The sequence below is a fragment of the Gopherus evgoodei genome, chromosome 2 (assembly GCF_007399415.2).
Source record: "Gopherus evgoodei ecotype Sinaloan lineage chromosome 2, rGopEvg1_v1.p, whole genome shotgun sequence".
Lineage (NCBI taxonomy): Eukaryota > Metazoa > Chordata > Testudines > Testudinidae > Gopherus > Gopherus evgoodei.
In genome coordinates, this window is record NC_044323.1 from 214,030,139 (window position 1) to 214,048,908 (window position 18,770).

An 18,770-nucleotide genomic window follows, 5' to 3' on the forward strand; every position below is an offset into this window, starting at 1 on the left:
GTCTCAGCCAGGTGTAAACAAGGCTGATGGACTATTACCTGCTAAGCGGCCATTCTTTGGCAGGAAAGAGGTCAGGGGGAAAAAAAATCTACATTTTAGCAAAGGAACAGCATGGAGTCCCCTTCCACACAGAGTGTCTGTTGCCTTGCCTCCAGCTGGAAATGCTCTGGGGGAGGGATCCTGACTTACAGGGTTTGGTCAGTAAGACTGATACTGCTGAAAGCATGTGTGAGAAACTTTCCTTGAATCTGATATAGTTTAAGTTAGATATTAGTGAACATCTTATCTTTATTTTTCTTGTAACCATTTCTGACATTGATTCCTCATTACTTGCACTCACTTAAAATCTCTCTTAATAAACTTGTTTTACACTTTTATCTAAGCCAGTGTGTTTAAATTGAAGTGTCTGAATAACTATTCAAAATATTAAGCTGGCGTATTGTTCCCTTAAAGGAATAATGGACTTAAAATATTTTGTACTGTCCAGGAGAGAGCTGGGTGGTACAGAAATACATGTCTGGGGGAAATCTGGGACTGGGGGTGTGTTGGGGTCACCCTGCAGTATAACCAAGGCTGGTGAGAGTAATATATGAGTGTAACCCAAATGTGGCTGGCAGACTGCAGTTACACCCAAGGTGTGGCTTGCACGCTGGAAGGCTGTTTGTGAGCCATCCAGGTGGGAGTTACTGCAGCAAAGCATTGTAAGGCACCCAAGACTGAAGGGCAGGGGTGACACAGCAGCTCATTAGTCTGGATGTATTATCCCACAGGTATATCACAGTTATATAGCACTTTTCATCAGTCGATTTCAAAAGCACTTTGCAAAGGAAGGTTAGCATCATTATCCCCAGAAACTCTTGCCTTCCTTGCTTGTGGCTTTCTTATTTCATCTGGAGAGGCAGGGAAAAGGGAGCTACATGTGGAAATTCACTGCAGTGCAGAAGGCCTTTACAAGGCCCAGTGTACCATCCAAGGGTCCAGTCTTGCAAAACAGATCCACATGTGCGGACCCTTCCTCCTATGCGGCATCCCACTGACTTCAATAGGATTGCAAGAATACAAGTCTGAGTATGTGGATCTATTTGCAAGATAAGGGCCTAACTCTTTGATGCAGAGTTTAAACTTCATCCAGGATCTCCTGTATTCCTGTCACCATAGAAACTCTGTGCACAAGGCTGAATTTTGCCCTTTGAGAGGTTCTGTTCCTTTATTTGCTGCCTTTCCCAGTTAATACGTCCAAAGTGATGCACAAAAACGAGTTCAGAAAAGTCTGTTGTTCAAATCATTCCTGTCCTTTTGGTGTTGCTTTTGCAGCAGCTTGTGCTAAGTGCTTTGCTGGATTGGGGCCTTATTGAAAGTCTACCCGTAATCACTATTAAAGCAATTTTATATCAGTTAAATCAATTCCAGAAAACTGATATCATCAACTGTTACATTTGTTGAGGCAATAATTTCCAGATGTCAGCAGGGGATTTATGTCTTAGTTCCAGGTAACCAAGAGAAGTTAGAAATGTATACACTTATGATTACAGTGCAGAGAACTGAGCCATTATTTTGAGCTATCACTGTATTCTGCAGTCAGCCCACATTACTGAAAACTCTTGTTAAATTACATTCTCTCAGGACCATTAGCCAACAAAGCAATTTTGCTGTATGTCTAGACAGCCCACAGATCAGAATGACTATAGATGCTGCTACTGGAGGGACATACACAAAAGCCAACCCTGACTTAAAGTTATAATTAATGTTCTACAAACAAACTGAAGGCAACTGTGTCCTGTCTTCACAAAGTAAGGCTTGATTTAGATGTGTGATAGAGTCTATTGCTGCCAACTGAGATGAACATATTACAAAGCACAATGGGCCAGAATCATTCCTGGGGTAACTCGGCCAAATTCATTTTAATGGCTAGCCTCTATAATTTAATAATAAGCGACCTCTCCTTATTAATCACTTTCTGAAATCTGCATGTTACTGCATCAATGAATATAACGGTCAATGCATCCTTGGCATCAATAGGGTTCTAGTAGGGATGAAACTAGTCCACACAAATTGGGTGCACTAGAAACTCCTGATGGATTATTTATAGAAGTAGATCCTGCATCACATTTTTCAATTTAAAATTCCAGAAATCTGAATCCTACATATTCTCAGGAGAACCTACTGAATAGATATTGTTTGTACTTATACTGCATAGCAACAAACAGATAAGCAACTGGTGATACTCCTCTATGGCGTCTATCACTCCAATCAGTAATGGTTGCTTTTGCAATCTCTTTTTTAAATGCAGAATGTTTCTTACCTCTCTCTGCAGATTGATATCTGCTCCTTGTAACACCAATTCCCGCACACATTCTATGTGGCCATAGTGAGAAGCTACCATCAGAGCTGTTGTGCCAAGCTGGGCATAAAGAAAAACAAGTCAGTATGTTAGACTATTACCTCTAATAATAAATCAGACAATCTAAAATGGACAACAACTTCTCAGCATAACTGGGGGACACTTTGATAACTGATTATAATTTCCTCAGAGAACAGCACTGTTCTCCCCTCATTTCTTTACATATAATTATGGGGCACCAAATTACTTAAAAAAATAGAATTAAGAATTTGTCATTGAAAATCCTTTGAAAAGTAAACAAAACAAATAAACAAACAAAAGTAGTTACAGCAACATTCACACACTTGCCTTCAGTGTTTAGCCCAATCCTGCAACAAGGTGCCCCTGCACTGAGCCAACTGCAGGATCAGAGCTTAACAGTGTACCCCAAACGGGGTATAATTACTATGCAATGATCTCATGTTATAGTTCCTATTAATAAATAATAATCAATAATACCTTTCACTTATGTACAATTTTTTGTCAGGAAATCTCAAAGAGCCTTGCAAAGATAGACAAGCATCATTACCCTACTTCATAGGGGAGGGAATTGAAACATAGAAGTGAATGGTATTGCCCAATGTCACACAGTAAGGTCAGAGACAAAGTCAGGAATAGGACCCTAGTTGTCCTGATGCCTAATTCCTGCATTAACCACCAGATCACACTGTCTCAGATGCTGTAGTGTTTGAAATTAGATCAAATATACTTCCATATCCAGAAATCTGCTTTGTGGGTAGAATTCAACCCTGTGCAAAGGACACCCACACAAGCTCAATGCACCAGTTAAATCCAATTAAAGCCTTATGTAATGTAAGAGGGGTGTACGTGTTGTGCAGAAGCTATTTGCATAGGGACGAAATTCATCCCCTTTCTGAAAAATGTATGCACTGATTGTGCTTGCGAACGTGAGACATTGCTAGTGAAAGAACACACAATCTACATCACATTAAAATATTTTAGTCTAGAAAACTTGTAGTTCTGCTATAACAACAAAGGCCTAATCGAGTTAACAAGCCAGATTCTCACAGTGTTTTGCATAAACCTGGATCAAAATTAAGCACCGATTTGATAAAAAAACAATTAACCAATAATAGTTCTGATTTCTTCACATTCCATCTGTTTCCAGTTTGACTCTCACCCTGATCTCACCATCCTTCCAAAATTCTACTTGGGAATAACACACACAGGACTGATCCCTAAAGTACAACATGGGAGATTCTGAAAGGCAAAAGGGCTGCAAGGTCCAACTTTCACTTAAGGTCAACGGGAGTTAAGTACCTAACTCTCTTTTGTGCTATTGAAAATCTCCCCTAAGCTATTTCAAGGTGAGCGATGTTGGCTAGGTTTGTGTTATAAACCAGAGTGGCAATAAAATCGTCCAATATGGCAGTGTCTCTCAACAACTCACATTTTAAACTAAGCACAAAGTACTTTTTCAATTCAAGTAATGTCTTAATCTTGTTTTTCCCTGACTTTTTGGAAATCCAAATACAGCCCACTCCTTGTATGTATATGCTGTGCAGAAGCAACAGGACACAGGGCACTTTGATTCAGCCCACCTCTAACTTTATATCTAATTCCCACTGATGTCAATAGAAGTTATGACCATCCATAGAGAAAAGAGTCACATACATATTTGCAAGGTATCTGGGCTTATCTTCACTAGGAAATCTTATTAAGCCTGATTCTGCATTGCCCTGCACCTTATGAATTATTTACACTAGTGCAAAGTCAGTGCAAGAAATAAATAATTAACAGATCGGTTTTGGATGGGATTAAGAAATTTGTGAGCACTCTGAAACCTGCTATTGATATAATTCATCATGTTGTTACAACTCAGCTTTGTAAATTGCTTTTATGGCTGCTAAAGGTTTTAAATCTTGCTTAAGTAACAAAAGACACTCAAATGACCGCAGTAAAGTGTTTAAAGCTGTGTAAAGTGATGTAAAGCATATGTTCTCGGCATGCACGTATTGAGGGCCTACGCTGTCTCTGCAGTCCACATCTACTCGCCCACTGTTCAACAACAGCTGAAGAAGAGCCAGGTTTCCTTTCCTTGCAGCCCAGAATGCAGCATTTGCGAGCGGTGTTTCCCTCTGTTAATACAAAAAGGATTGAAATCTGTTTCAGAGCAAGTACAAATATCACATGCTCTCAGTTCAAACCAGTGTGTCATTCTTTTATAACCAGGTTGGGGCAAGAGGTTTACTTTGCTTTGTTAGAAACCTTGGCCTCTATAAATTGCCTTATCTTGTTTACAATCTGTCCCATGTCAGTACTGACTGAAAGTCATTATACTCGGTTGACTCTTGGTTGCCTAGGTAATGTGAGTTGGTGATCTCCGTCAAAAGTGAAAGGGAGTCCACATCCCAGTGAAAAGGAGTCCACATCACAACTAAGTGTGACCAACAGTGACAACTGTTACCCACATTGACAGTCTCAGCAGAGAAACCAAAGACCAGATCGTCATGGAGACTCAACCATACAACTCAAATGTCCCATTGTGGGACTTCCTGGTTTTCAGCCAGTTTCCGGGCCACCTCCTTCCCTGCTACTTATAAGCCCCAAGATGTGAAACATGCTGGTCATGTAACTCCCAGACTACTGGGTTTGCCTGCTCCCCTTAGTTAGCACTCTGCTGTCAACTGTGCGCAGGACAGGGGGTGTGGAGAAGAGTAAACTTAGCAGTATGGGAGCTGCATGACAAATGGTACCATTCCATAAAAAAGAGAGAGGCGATACTAGCTAGAAAGGTGATGGGGAAACAGCAGGGACACAAGAAAGAGAAAAGAGGGAGGAGAAACTACAGTGGATAAAAAGGGATGGAAAAGGAAGGGGACAAAAAGAGGGGTGCAAAAAAGGCAAAGAAGAGAGAAAGTGATATTGGCATCAAAGAGAAGCAATGCAGGAAACATGACGACAATATACTGAAATTCATCATATTAGCATATCCCACATTTCAATGGTCTGTGTCTGGGGCACTCATTAAAGTACAAACTGAGCAACTCTTTCCAAGCATGGTTAAACATCAGTGGGAAGAGGGTTTGTGTAGGTTTTTATCAGTTGTCATCTTAAACACTAACATCTCACTTAAAAACAAATTAACTTAAAGAATTCCAGTTGTGTGTATTGAAGTGAGGGATGCTTACAGGGCTGTAAACTGAATTTGAAACCTTACAAAACTGACACTTAAAATGAGTCTCTTCACACTAAATGATTTTAAAAATTGAAAAAAAGCTAATTTTCATATACAAACCCCTCCCACTGATGTTTCAAGATCATATTCAGACAGCATGTACTCAGTCTGAGTCTCACAAGGACACCTGGCTCAGAAAAAAATCCCCAATTTGTCTTGAATACAATCTATGTTTCAAACATTCTCTTCTCTACTCAGCTAGTGGGGCCTGACCGGTGTGCACCTAAGACACAGATTCTCTTGTGTATGATATGTCTTTGAGATGATGCCCCTTAAATACGATGCCCTCAGAGAGCTATAATAGCATTTATTAGACATGTAAAGCAACATCCTGGGCAGATATAACAGCAAAATAGGGATGTTACTGTCAGGGTTCCTTCCCCACTCTGAACTCTGGAGTACAGATGTGAGGACCTGCATGAAAGACCCCCTAAGCTTATTTTTACCAGCTCAGGTTAAAAACTTCACCAAGGCACAAATTCCTTTCTAGCCTTAGTATCGCTGACACCACCAAGTGATTTAAACAAACATTTCAGGAGGGCTACTTGGGGGGATATTTGGGGAAGGTAGGGCTCCAAGTCCCTACATCTCCTTTCCCGGAGAAGCTTGAGAATAATATCCTCACCAACTGGTACAGCTGAACACAAACTCAAACCCTTGGATCTTAAGAACAATGAAAAAAATCAATCAGGTTCTTAAAAGAAGAATTTTAATTAAAGAAAAGGTAAAAGAATCACCTCTGTAAAATCAGGGAGGAAAGAATTTTACCAAATAACAAAAGACTCAAGAACACAGAGGATTTCCCCTCTAGACAAAACCTTAAAGTCACAAAAACAGGAATAAACCTCCCTCTTAGCACAGGGACAATTCACAAGCTAAACCAAAAGGTAATCTAATGCATTTCTTTTCTGCTATTACGTACTATTTCTGCAAGACTAGATGCTTAGTTCAGATATACTTAAGAAGATGTAATTCCCCTGCCTGGTTTCTTGGCTGGCTCCAAGAGACACAGACCAAAACCTCCCCCCCCCCACAGTTGAAAGTATCTTCTCCCCTTATTGGTCCTTTTGGTCAGGCATCACCCAGGTTATCTGAGCTTCTTAATCCTTTACAGGTAAAAGAGGAATTAACCCTTCACAGGGTAAAGATGGATTTTTGCTACCCTTAGCTGTATGTTTATGACAGCTTGTAGCAGCGTGCTGGTGCAAAGGCTGGTGCCCCTGCTCAGCCAGCCCCAATCAGGAGAAATAGATTGGAGCTGGGGAGAAGTCTGCTGCCTGGCCTTTAGAACTGGCTGCACCTGTGGGCCTGAGGCTTCAAGGGCTATAAAGGCTGGCTGGCAGCCAGATGACAGGGGAAGGTCAGTCTCCAGGCTGAGGGTAGACTGTGCAGAAGAGGAGACTGTAAGGCCTGCTCTCTATATAGTATATCACTGGTGGTGGAAGAACATGTGTAAATAAAACCATGGGTGCTGCAGAAAAAGTAGCATGTCTGTGTTTTTTTGGGGCAGCCAGTGGGCCCCAGGAAAAGAGGCAGGCAGAGGACTTGTTACAAGTGGGGGCTTGTCTGGGATCTAGTGCCAAAGACACAGTTTGGTGACCTGGCAATGGAGAGTACCCTGCAGTGGCTCACTGAGCAACAAACAGAAATGCAGAAGGCACTTAAGTCCTTCTGGCAGGCCCTACTTGCTTGGCAGGCAGAGCAGTAGAAGACCCTACAGGACTTCATCAAGGAGCAGTTGACCATGCAGCAGCAGCTCCTGCAAAAGCTGGTGAGTCCTGCTAGGGGAGATGGCACCTGGGCCCCAGGCCTCAGTCTCTGTAAGATGGCCCCAGCTGATGACCCTGATGCCTTTTTGGGTACCTTTGAGTGGGTGCCTCTGGGCACAGGATGGGACCAGACAAACTGGGCCCTGTGGCTGGCCCCCTATCTCACTAGGGAGGCACAGGCCACGTATATGGCCCTGACGGATGCCCAAGCCAGGGATTATGATGCAGTGAAGGCAGTGATTTTGGACTGCTTCAGGCTTTTGGCTGAGAAGTATTGCCAGAAGTTTCGGGCAGCCCGGTGGGTAGGAGGCGTGCGACCCTGGGCCTTTGTTAAAAAATTAACAGACTGGGCAACACGGTGTTTGAGGCCTGATGCCCACACTGTGGGACAGATAATGGATCAAGTGATCCTTGAACAGTTTATCCAGTGCCTCCCCGATAGTGTGCGGGTTTGGGTGTGGTGACATCAGCCGGCCATTGTAGAAGCTGCTGTGCAAAGAACGGAGGAGTATGCAGAAGCTGACTTCCCACCGAGGGAGCATCGAGCCCTGTGGGACACAGAGGGGGGCAGGAGACCCTGTGAGCACGCTGGGGTGAAGCCAGTAGACAGGCGACAGGAGGAGCCGAAGGGGACCCCTAACCACTCAGGGCAGCTCGTATGCTGGTGGTGTGGACAGCTGGGACATAAAAGCAGCAACTGCCCAGTGATGGAGTGTGGGGCAGCTGAATTTTGTGGATGGACTAAGATTTTGAGGGGGAAGGGTGGAAAAAGAGACATAGGTTGGCCACTATCCCGGTGTGGGTGGGGAAAAAGGCCCCAGAGGGGTCTAGTGGACACGGCCTCTGCTTGCTCCCTTACACAGCGGCGCTTAGTGAAGCTGTATTGGCTTATCCCTGGGGAAAGGATGTTAGTAGAATGCATCCATGGGGATAGGGATTATCGTCTCGTGGTCCAGGTACCCTTTGAAATGCAAGGGTGGTTTACCTGGAAGCGGGTCGGGGTAATAGAAGGGTTGGCTTATCCTGTGGTTCTGGGGCTGGACTGGCGCCCTTCCCAAAAGGGGGGAGAGACCATGGAAAAGGGACAGTCGAAGAAAGGGGGAAGAGAAGAAAGAGAGGGCAAGACCCTGGTGGAGGTGGACCTGGAGCAAGAGAAGGCCCCACAGCCTCTAAGGGGAAAAGCCAAGCAGCCTAGACAACCAAGCCAAAATAGGGAGCCTGAGGGAGTAACCGAGGAGCCAAGGGAGCTTCCTGGGCAGGACCACCTGGGGGAGGGAACCCCGGAGAGGGTGGAAGAAACCCAACAGGGGGAGGCCCAACATCAAAGGGACAGAGAGCCTGGACCAGAGACAGGGGGCTGACTGAGGGCAGTGGGCTCTGAGCTGTCACCCCCACTAGAAAAGGAAGGGGAGCCTCTGGAGCGGCTGGCCCAATTGTGTGACTGGTATGAGGACCTCTGGGTTAGTGTGGACCTGTGGGGTGCCTCACTCTCTACCCAATGCATCTTTTGTGGGTGGGGTGTGCCAAAGTCCGCTGGGGTTGTGCCTGGGGATCCCTTGGCTGGGCAGAGGGCCCAGCCCCAGAGTAAAATCCCCAGCCAAGGAAGACCAGGCCTGGCACCAGCTTAAGGGGGAGGGGGTGTAGCACGGTGCTGGTGCAAGGGCACCTAATTAGCCCCTGCTCAGCCAGCCCCAATCAGGGGAAATAGATTGGGGCTGGGGAGAAGTCTGCTGCCTGGCCTTTAGAACTGGCTGCACCTGTGGGCCTGAGGCTTCAAGAGCTATAAAGGCTGGCTGGCAGCCAGAAGACAGGGGAAGGTCAGTCTCCAGGCTGAGGGCAGACTCTGCACAGAAGAGGAGATTGTAAGGCCTGCTCTGTCTATAGTATATCACTGGTGGTGAGAGAACATGTGTAAATAAAGCCATGGGTTCTGCAGAAGGAGAAGCCTGTCTGTTTTTTATTGGGGCAGCCAGTGGGACCCAGGAAGAGGGGTGGGCAGAGGACCTGTTACACAGCTACACAATATAGCTAGTACAACTGAACAGTTAAAGTACAGATAGACATCACTTTTTACAGTAACGATCTCCCTGGGCCTCAGTCCTAGGAACACAGCCAGTATCTCAATGACACCCAATGTCAAGGGCAAAATTATCATTGCCTTGCATGGGGAGAGAGGGTACAGACAGCCTATTAATTGCTGGTCACTGTAACAAGCCCATGCAGAAGGCAGCAAAGAAATGGCAGATCAGTGCTGCTGGGAGTGCTCAGTGCCACATAGGAGGATATTTAAACAGAAAACCATATCATAGCTCTGATTCAGTTTTCTTTCCTGCACAAAATCCTGCAGACATAAGCTCACTAGTATGCATATTCTGTATCTGTCACACTCAAAGTATGTAATTAGTTTAGTAATAGCTTGTAAAGGAGTGGAAAGTAACCTGGGTAATCATTTTATGATTGGGTGCAGCACTGCAGGTGAGTCCTGCCTTGATTTCCCTCCACCCAGAGTATAAACAAGTCCAAACCAGCTTTGGGTAATAGAGAGCACTTCCCCCAGAGGCTCTGCTTTGTTTAACACAGGCACACAACACACCTTCCGAGCTGAGGCACTCACTGTCAGCTGTCCTGAGTTCAGTATTCATCTCCATCCAGGTACTTCCTCTAATTGCTCTCATCTCAGGTCTCCTGATGCTGCCTGGGTGGAGTCTTCCTCTGACATCATGGTCCATGGAGGCTTCTCAAGGATCACTCCAAATACTAATGGGGTTGGCTGGGCTGCATGCCTACTGTCACTCTCCCACTAGGATTCTCCCTTCTCCAAAAGCATTCCTTCCAGGCTCCCCACAGAGCTATTTCCAGGGTCCTGCTTTAGGCTCTTTGCTGTAGGAATTTACCTTCTGCTTATCCAGGCTTCCTTCCCTAGGAACACAGCTTCTTGGCTCAGGCTCCTTTGCTCAGGAGCATAGATTCTGCCTAGTTCAATCTCCCTGCGAGTATGGCTTCCACCTAATTCAGACTCTCTACCCTAGGACACAGCTTTTGTTAGCAACTAGGACAATTGGTAACTGCATGAGAAGTTTCAACTGGTTCACAAATCACAAGACACTTCATAAAGTGGTTTGAACTTTTACATAGCAAGAGATGGATGGCAGGAGGCAGAGAAGGAGCAAAGAAATTGGCACAATAGGCTAGATTTTCTGATCTTAGTTACAATCGACTAACTTCATATTGACATCAGAGCTTGGCTCAAAACTACTAACAGTCTTAGCCTGCCCTGCTAGCCACTGGTGAAGAGGGATGGTCTATCTATTCTTACCGCACTTGTGCCATTGGACAGTTTTACATAAATCCAGCCAGGTGACCTACACAATCAGTTGACCCATCTTGCCTTTTTCTCTCCTAAGGACATCTAGTTAGTTAATTTTTTAGAACGTTATGATGTTTATGGAAAATTTATTGCAAAAGGTGGGGCCTGACATTTTGTCCTGAAGGTGATGAGGTTTGTAGTCATTCTCAGCTCCTCTAGAAGGGAGGTCAGTGTTGATGGACAATACTCCTTGGATTAGTTTTATCATCTCATGCTGACCCTAAATGTTTCGAAGTCTTCTGGGACTTGCAATATGTGCTTGTTATAGGAAAAGACTTTCACCTGCCACAGTTTTCTCACCACTCATAACGGCTATCTGACTCCATACTACTGTGCCTGACTTCTACAGCAGGGCCTTTAGGAATTAGCTAGGATCTGGAATCAGGATTCAGAGACTAAGCAGAAGGAAGCAGAGTGCCTAACTCTCTGTTCACTTACATGAATGTAAGTCAGGAATAACTCCAACAAAATCAGAGGAGTTGTGCCAGTGTAAAACCAGTCTGAGAGAAGAATCAAACCCAGAGCATTTAACCTTGTGGTTCATGAAATTCCTCATTCCTTCTGCCTGTGAACAGTTTTCCCGGCCCTGCTAGGGAATAAATCCTCCACTAACCCTCCAGCAAAAACTTCCCCATACCTTCTGAATCAGATCAAGCCATAGTAGCATTGTCAAATGTACCAAAGACATGAATCTGGCTTTTCAAAGCACTGCTTCCCAGCCTCAGCTGGTTGGAGCTGCCCTGCTAGCAATGCACTTTCCTTTCCTCATGCTGTATAGCCAGATATTCCTTGCAAAAGCTAAGCATGCAATACACCTAGAGCAGTGGTCCCCAAACTATGGGGTGCAGCCCTCTAAGGGGGTGTAGAGGAATGTTTGGGGAGGCATGGTGGGGCCCAGCCCCCATTGGAGGTGGAGAGGGAGTGCCACCCAGCCCCCCTCTGCCCCCAGCTCTGCTCCTAAACCCAGCTCCTGGCCCCACTTCTGGCCATGCCCCCAGCCTCAGGCCCCAGTCATGACCCGGCCATGGCTCTGCTCCCCAGCCTGGCTGTGGTCCCGCTCCCAGCCGCAGACTTGCCCCCATTTGTGGCCTCAGCCTCTGCCTCCAGCTCCTCAGCCCAGCTGCAATTCCAGCCCCAGCTTCGAACCACAATGGGAAGGGGTGCAGACAGGGGTAGAAGGAGGCACAAGGTAAAAAGTCTGGGGACCACTGACCTAGAGCATCAGCCATGTAACAATCAGATGAGAAAAAAATTGCTATTTTATGTTCTAAACTGAATGGAATGTACAGAGATGATTCAAGCAATCTGACCAGCAAACAGGACATTAATCCTATCAAAATACCCTGTACATACCAACTGGAATTACACAACCAAGTTAAAAACAAAGATCTATACACAGGGTGGATTTGATTTAAATCACTAGTCAGGAAGACTCGATTTAATCATGATTTTCTACATAAAAGTGCATTCTTGTTGGTTGTTATAACCTTAATACATATTCTTCACAACTCAGAGACAGATGTAGGTTTCATTTTTAGAAGGTACACACTAAAAATTTTTAAACAGTGATCTCCATTTCAACAGGTTAATCATTAATATTTGGAGGATTTTCTTGCCATGCTGTATTAGGAGGAGAACATCACCAGACACACATTTAAATTGTTTATTTAACTAAAACAATAACATTAAGTATTCTGGATTTTTTTCTTCAACAGCAATTATCTAATATTTTAACAAAACAAGCATATGTCCCTCTCTTCTCACATTTATCTCCAGGCTTCTTCTCCTTGTCTAGATCTATTCCACCCGCAATAATCTTCTATTCACTGAACTTTCTGAAACTTTGCACTTTTAGAGAGAGGTTAAGGGATTGACTCTGTGTACACAAATTTGCTGAGAGACAATGGAGTTGAGGTCCATTATTTCTCACCACTATATATTTATTTATTTTATTTTAAAACATTTTTGCTGTTAATAAGCATGTTACCTCTGGAAACACAGTTTTGCAGTTCTCAAACTGTGGATTTAAGCATCTCTGATGGTATCTTCCAGACTAGCACTGAGTCCCACTAGGTAGATAAAAAGATTAACCTAAATAATCTCTACAGAAGCCTGTGGAGTCCCATCAGATTGGGTCCCTCATCCATGAACTATTGGAATTTATTTACAAGACTTTTCTTAAACATTACATGAATATATTGTCTCATACTATAGAATTAGAATTTATAATCCCTATTCCATGATGAGAGATCTTTCAACTATAATGTATCTTAATTAAAACTATCTTTAGATAGTTTTTTTCCTCAAAAAAATTTTTATTAAAAAAAAAATCCAATTTAAATAAAAAAAAAATCCGATTTTTTTATCCACCCTGTCTATACATCTATGTTTTTTTTATTTTCGTTTTCAGATTATAGGGCAATAGTAATTTTAGAGTAGAGCTTTATTTTGGGACTATTGATCAGCTGGATTTAATGACCCTTGAGCAATGAACTCGTCCCCACTGATTTTTAATCTCCAGAAATGCCACAAGCTTTGGTCATTATTGCTCAGTTCCTGAGTCAGTCCTATCTTTATTATTTATTTGTATGACCACAGCACCTAGGAGCCCTAGTCAAGGACCTGGACTCCATTGTGCTAGGTGCAGCACAGAAAATATCCGACTTGAACAACCGGTTTTATTCTTTTTATTTTTTTGGTACTACTAACTTACAAGGGATGTTAGATAAAATTGTGACATATTTATAAAATTAGTTAAACGCTAGAAAAAAGAATCTTTAAAGTATACAACTAATCCCTAACATTGACAATTGTGACACAGAATATAATAATGGAAAAGTTATCATCTGATAGCTTTGGTGAAAATGTGATTTATTTATTTCAATGTGTCATTTGTTCTGGCACCACAATATGATTTGCTCTCCTTTACTTCATCAAGATGTTTTAAAACATTATTCTAAACTATGGCTGTGTTGATATTTTTGATCATGTATACTTTCAGTAAACTTTAAAGGTGATATGGGGTACCATATACATTTTAAACTGGCACCTATCATAAGCACTTCTTCGAAAAGAGAAAACACATGGATATTTTCTAGATCAGACAGTCCATCTCTGGATGGCAGTGAAGGAAAAAAGTAAAATAATAATGTAATTTTATGTATCGGCTTAGTGGTAGCTAGAAGAAAAATAATGCTAATACTTTTTACATTCTATAACTCCCAGGTTCAATTCCTTGCTCTATCTCTGACTTGCTGTTTGTCCTGAGAGGAGATAGATGGGGTGACAGCTGAATAGAGAGGGTGTGTTTCTTAGTTATGGAAACAATACTGTTCTTGAAGATGGAGCGAGAGAGCCAGAGGACAAAGAGCGTTTGAAGAGAGAAGGAGAAGGTCAGAAAGGGATCTAACCAGACTGGGCCTGACTCAGTGCCCAAAGTAGTCAATTGAAAATCTCCCTTTTCCTTCAATTGCCCCTGAATCAAGCCCACTAGATGCTAGGGGGTTTGGTTGAGGGATTCAAGAAGTAGAGCTGGAGACTTGGATCGAGGAGGATACAATGAAAGGTGGGAGTGTGAAGAAAGGAGTCGAGGGCTTTGTGGATACTGTCAATGTGGTCCCCAAAATACATGTATAATATCCCAAGAAGAGAGGAGGGTGGTAGGTGGAGATGCAAAAGAGGACGTAAGCATGCAAAAGTGCAGAGGAGCTGCTCAGAGAAAAGACAACAACCATATGAAATATTATTGGACAAGAAAATCAAAATCATGTAATTCATAGGTGGAGATGGAAGAGGAGAAGGGAGACAGATAACAGCCAAGGAAGAGAGGAGGCACTGCGGCCTTCTGGGCAGGGAAGTGGGAGAAGGAGAGAACACCATAAAACAGGGCAGCTACAGACATAGCCAGGGAAGGGTGGGAAGATGTAATTTGCAAGAATTATATTAGTCAGGCAAGTGAGCTAGAGTAAAAATCCCAGAGGGGGCAGGAAAAGGGAAGTAGGGCATGTGAGAGGCAGCTGACAAAAACAAGGTTAGAGGAGCAAAGCCTGCGGGGTAGGGCAGGAGGCAGCAGGACTGGCTGAGATAGGAGAATATAGGTATACAGGACTGGAATTATGTAGAAAAGCTGTTACCAGCATCCAGGAGAATGAGACACACAGAAAGGGGGAAATGAGATGAATATCTGTGAGGCCAGGAAGGAGGAGACAAATTAGCAGAAGGATAAGAATAGTGGAAACAGAGTAGAGGGAGGTAAGATGACAAAGGGTTTTGAGGACAACAGAAGGCTGAAGGGACATGACCATGGAGTTTTCACAGGTGAGATTAAGGGTGAAGAGCATTGTAAGAAAGGGTATGCTCTTCAGGGTAGGAACTGTGTCTGGAACCCCGCACATTTCAAGCACTACCACAATTAAAGTAATACAGTGGAGCTGCAGAAAGGCAGTACAGAAGAAAGGGCAGCTGCTGCAGTTAGTGTCGAGAGTAGACAATGGAGCAAATAAAGGGATTTACAGAAAGAGGGGAAATGACAATGAATAATCAATCAAAGCAAAGAATTGGCGTTGACCTGGCAATCAATAAGTGAAGAGGAGGTAAATTATATGAAAATTGCACAACTAGCGAGGAGTTATATCTCCAGAGTAAATGTTCGCCAATGTTATCTATAAATTGCTTGTTGCTTTCCTCCTTTCTTATTGGTCCTTATTAATCTCCTTTTTGGATCTAGGGTTTTCTTTTGTGAGATCAGGTATAAGGGACAGATCTTGCAATCCTTCCTCATGCATGTTTCCACTGAGATGACTCTGAACAAAGTCTACTCAGGTTTTTAAATATGAACAGTCCACTGGGATATGGAAACACAATTAAAACATCATTTTAACACTATTCACAAAAGTGAAACTGACTAGAAACAGAAAATGAGACTAACCAGTCTAATTTAACTAACTGAGTGGAATGCAGATTGTAAACAAATGGCATAGCTGGGAAAAATAAATTCAGTTTTTTAAATTATCTGTTTTAAAAGTCAATGACAGGTAAGGGTTTTAAGATTACAAATAATATATACACAATATACATGTGTATATTCTGATTGTCCTAAAGCAAATGTACAGACTAACTCAGCTCTATAATTTATACATCTGCATTCCACTCAGTTAGTTAAATTAGACTGGTTAGTCTCATTTTCTGTTTCTAGTCAGTTTCACTTTTGTGAACAGCTGTTAAAACAATGATGTTTTAATTGTGTTTCCATATCCCAGTGGACTGTTTATATTTAAAAACCTGAGTAGGCTTTGTTAAGAGTCATCTATACATTTAAATTATAGAGCTAATAAATTTAATTCCTAGACAAAATGTTAGTTCCATTAACACCTAAAATAATAAGATTTATGTATCCCCTAAACCTACAGAGTTTGTTACTTGTTTCCCTTGAGGTCAAACTATCCCAGTTTTTCTTTGAACAAATACTATGGAGAATTTCACAAAGAGATGGGCTTTTATGACAAAGTATAAAACAAATAATGAGAGTTAATGTAAAACAGACCTGATATCTTACAGATTTGTAGGTGGAAAAATCTAAACTTAGTTCCTGCCTTATGCCCCCTTTCTTGTGCTCTTTATAAAGTATAGCTGTGCTTCTCCACGCTCCACTACTGCCCCTAACAATCTGCACCCATTATGTTCAGTTATCCCGTACTCAACTTAATCTCACAATGACTCACCAAAGTCCACATAGATTTAGACTTTAACCACCACCCTCCTCCTTACTTCATATACAGGAAGATCAACATATTATGAAATACAACAATTGCAGCTGTGCCCATTATCCCTCAGGACCATCGGCTGCAGAGGGAAGGTCGTGGGGAGAAAATATATCCATGGCAGAAGGAAACAAGAGCCGAGGCCGTATGCAGAGAAGCAGAGGCAGATTGGGACTGCAGCCGATCAGCCAGGCCTGCTAAAGCCACAGCATCTGCAGTGCTAACGGGACATGACAGCAGCAGCGGCAGCAGCAGCAAGAGGAGGAGGGCGGGATGGGATCTCTCCAGCTCGGCAAGGGAGTGAGCAAAGCTTACCTTGAAAGACATCTTGCACATCACAGCAGCGGCTCATTCCGAGCTAGCCCGGGGGACAAGCAGAGAGCCAGCTTTCCTCTCCCGCACTTTCTAGCCCTTCGCCAGCTGGCTAGGGTGGCGATCACAGACTCGCTTTGCAGAGTGACTGGAGCACAGCGTCTGCAGGGGCTGCGTCCTGCATCGCGCCTGAGAGATAGCAGCTGCTCCCAGAGAGCAGCTACACGCTGCACCGTCCACGCGCGCGGGAATCCATACCCATGTATGCCGTGTACTCGCGTCACAGCATAGAACAATGCAGGCGTGTGGACCCAATGCATACGTACACCGGTGCATCATGCAAACCCGTGTCTCTAACGATGGACACTTTGCGAAGTACACACAGATGCCTCCTCCTTGACTCTCACACTATATACTTCCAAGTGAACACACACATGTACAGGTGCATCACACACGTAGGTAATACAATTTTCACATGTGTGCACACACATGCAGCCGATAAAGTTAGATGTTTAATGATATACGCTTCCCAAATATAAATGTATGCATGATCAGACACTATCGATATACACTAACCAAATGCAGACATATACATTGTAAAAACACAAACCCATGAAAATGCGAGCATGTTGAGCCAAACTACACTTTGCTTCCAAAGATGGAGTTTTGATATCAAGTGGATGAGCAATATGATTAAAGATAAAACAAGACACAATTATTTTTATAATGCTATCATTTTTGTTTTGTTCTAAATCTTAGGCCTAGTCCACACAGTTTTTACACCAATTTAACTGTTTCAGTTAGGGTTGTGATTTTTTTTTAAACCAAAATAGTTAAATCAGCACAACTCCCTAATATGAATGCAATTACACCTCTACCCTGATATAACGCTGTCCTCAGGAGCCAAAAAATCTTATCACGTTATAGGTGAAACTGCATTATATCAAACTTGCTTTGACCCACCAGAGTGCACAGCCCTGCTGTCCCGGAGCACTGCTTTACTGCGTTTATATCTGAATTTGTATTATATCAGGTCGCATTATATAGGGGTAGAGGTGTCTTGTGATACAAAGGTGCTTTATCACACTATAGCTTTCTCCCCTAAATTTGGGGGAATAAGCTACATAAGCACCTTTATACAGGTATAACCACTTCCATACTAAGGTCTGGTCTACACTGGGGCGGGGCGGGGATAGATCTAAGATACGCAACTTCAGCTACGAAAATACGTTGATTCCAGCTACACTATCTTAAGTTGACTTACTTCGCATCCTCGCAGCGCGGGATCGACGACCACTGCTCTCCTGCCGACTCCGTTTCCGTCTCTTGCCCTGATGGAGTTCTGGAGTCAACGGGGAGCATGTTCGGGGACCAATTTATCACATCTAGACAAGACGCGATTTATCAGTCCCTGATAGATTGATCACTATCTGCTAATCTGGCAGGTAGTTTAGATATACCCTAAGGGGTGTACCATGTAACATTATAGTGGTTTCAAACAGATTTAGTTAAAGTGGTGCAAAATCTGAGTGTAGACACGCCTGTATAGATGCACTGATGTCATTCTCACAAAACTTCACTTCTTGACTTCTTTTTCCATTTACATGCCCCAATTCTTTGCTACTCCTTCCAGGCCATGGCATGCATTTGCGGGTCTTGGCATTCCAGTCCTTTCCTTGTCAAACTTCTTCTGACAGAGTCTTTCCATTCTATCCTCAGTCTTGTGCATCCTTTCTTGCCACCCTCTTCCTCCCATGCTTTCTGTATTGGTCATTCTTCTTCCATTTGTAGCCCCCCTCCTGTTCACTGGCCAAATATGGTGTTCAACATATGGAAAGTCTGCCTTGTGACTTTTTACACAACTTTGGGAAGCTGGGCCTGAGATGTCTCTGTGTGTTCTGCGTTGTGTGTGTTCACCTCAGACCAGACGCACTCAGAGAAACCAGCAGGAACAAGGTTTTATTCTGTAAAAAAAACATAGAAG

The 18,770-nt window shown here is 43.3% G+C and overlaps 1 protein-coding gene across 5 annotated transcripts in view; it reads right to left on the reverse strand.

Moving 5' to 3' along the window:
- The window catches only part of ANKRD29 (ankyrin repeat domain 29), a 40,099-nt gene extending 23,138 nt beyond the window's left edge, over nucleotides 1-16,961 (reverse strand). For 3 of the 5 annotated variants that reach the window (XM_030549554.1, XM_030549555.1, XM_030549553.1), the window contains exons 1-3: nucleotides 16,790-16,961; nucleotides 4,369-4,479; nucleotides 2,303-2,401 (exon numbers count right to left, since the gene is read on the reverse strand). In XM_030549554.1, coding sequence (XP_030405414.1) covers nucleotides 2,303-2,401; nucleotides 4,369-4,479; nucleotides 16,790-16,810 — 231 coding nt within the window. In that variant the 5' untranslated portion in view covers nucleotides 16,811-16,961. Of the gene's footprint in view, nucleotides 1-2,302; nucleotides 2,402-2,839; nucleotides 2,873-4,368; nucleotides 4,480-16,789 lie in introns of those variants that run through there. The other 2 variants (XM_030549556.1, XM_030549557.1) reach the window with 2 other exon arrangements.
- Nucleotides 16,962-18,770: the final 1,809 nt, after the last annotated feature.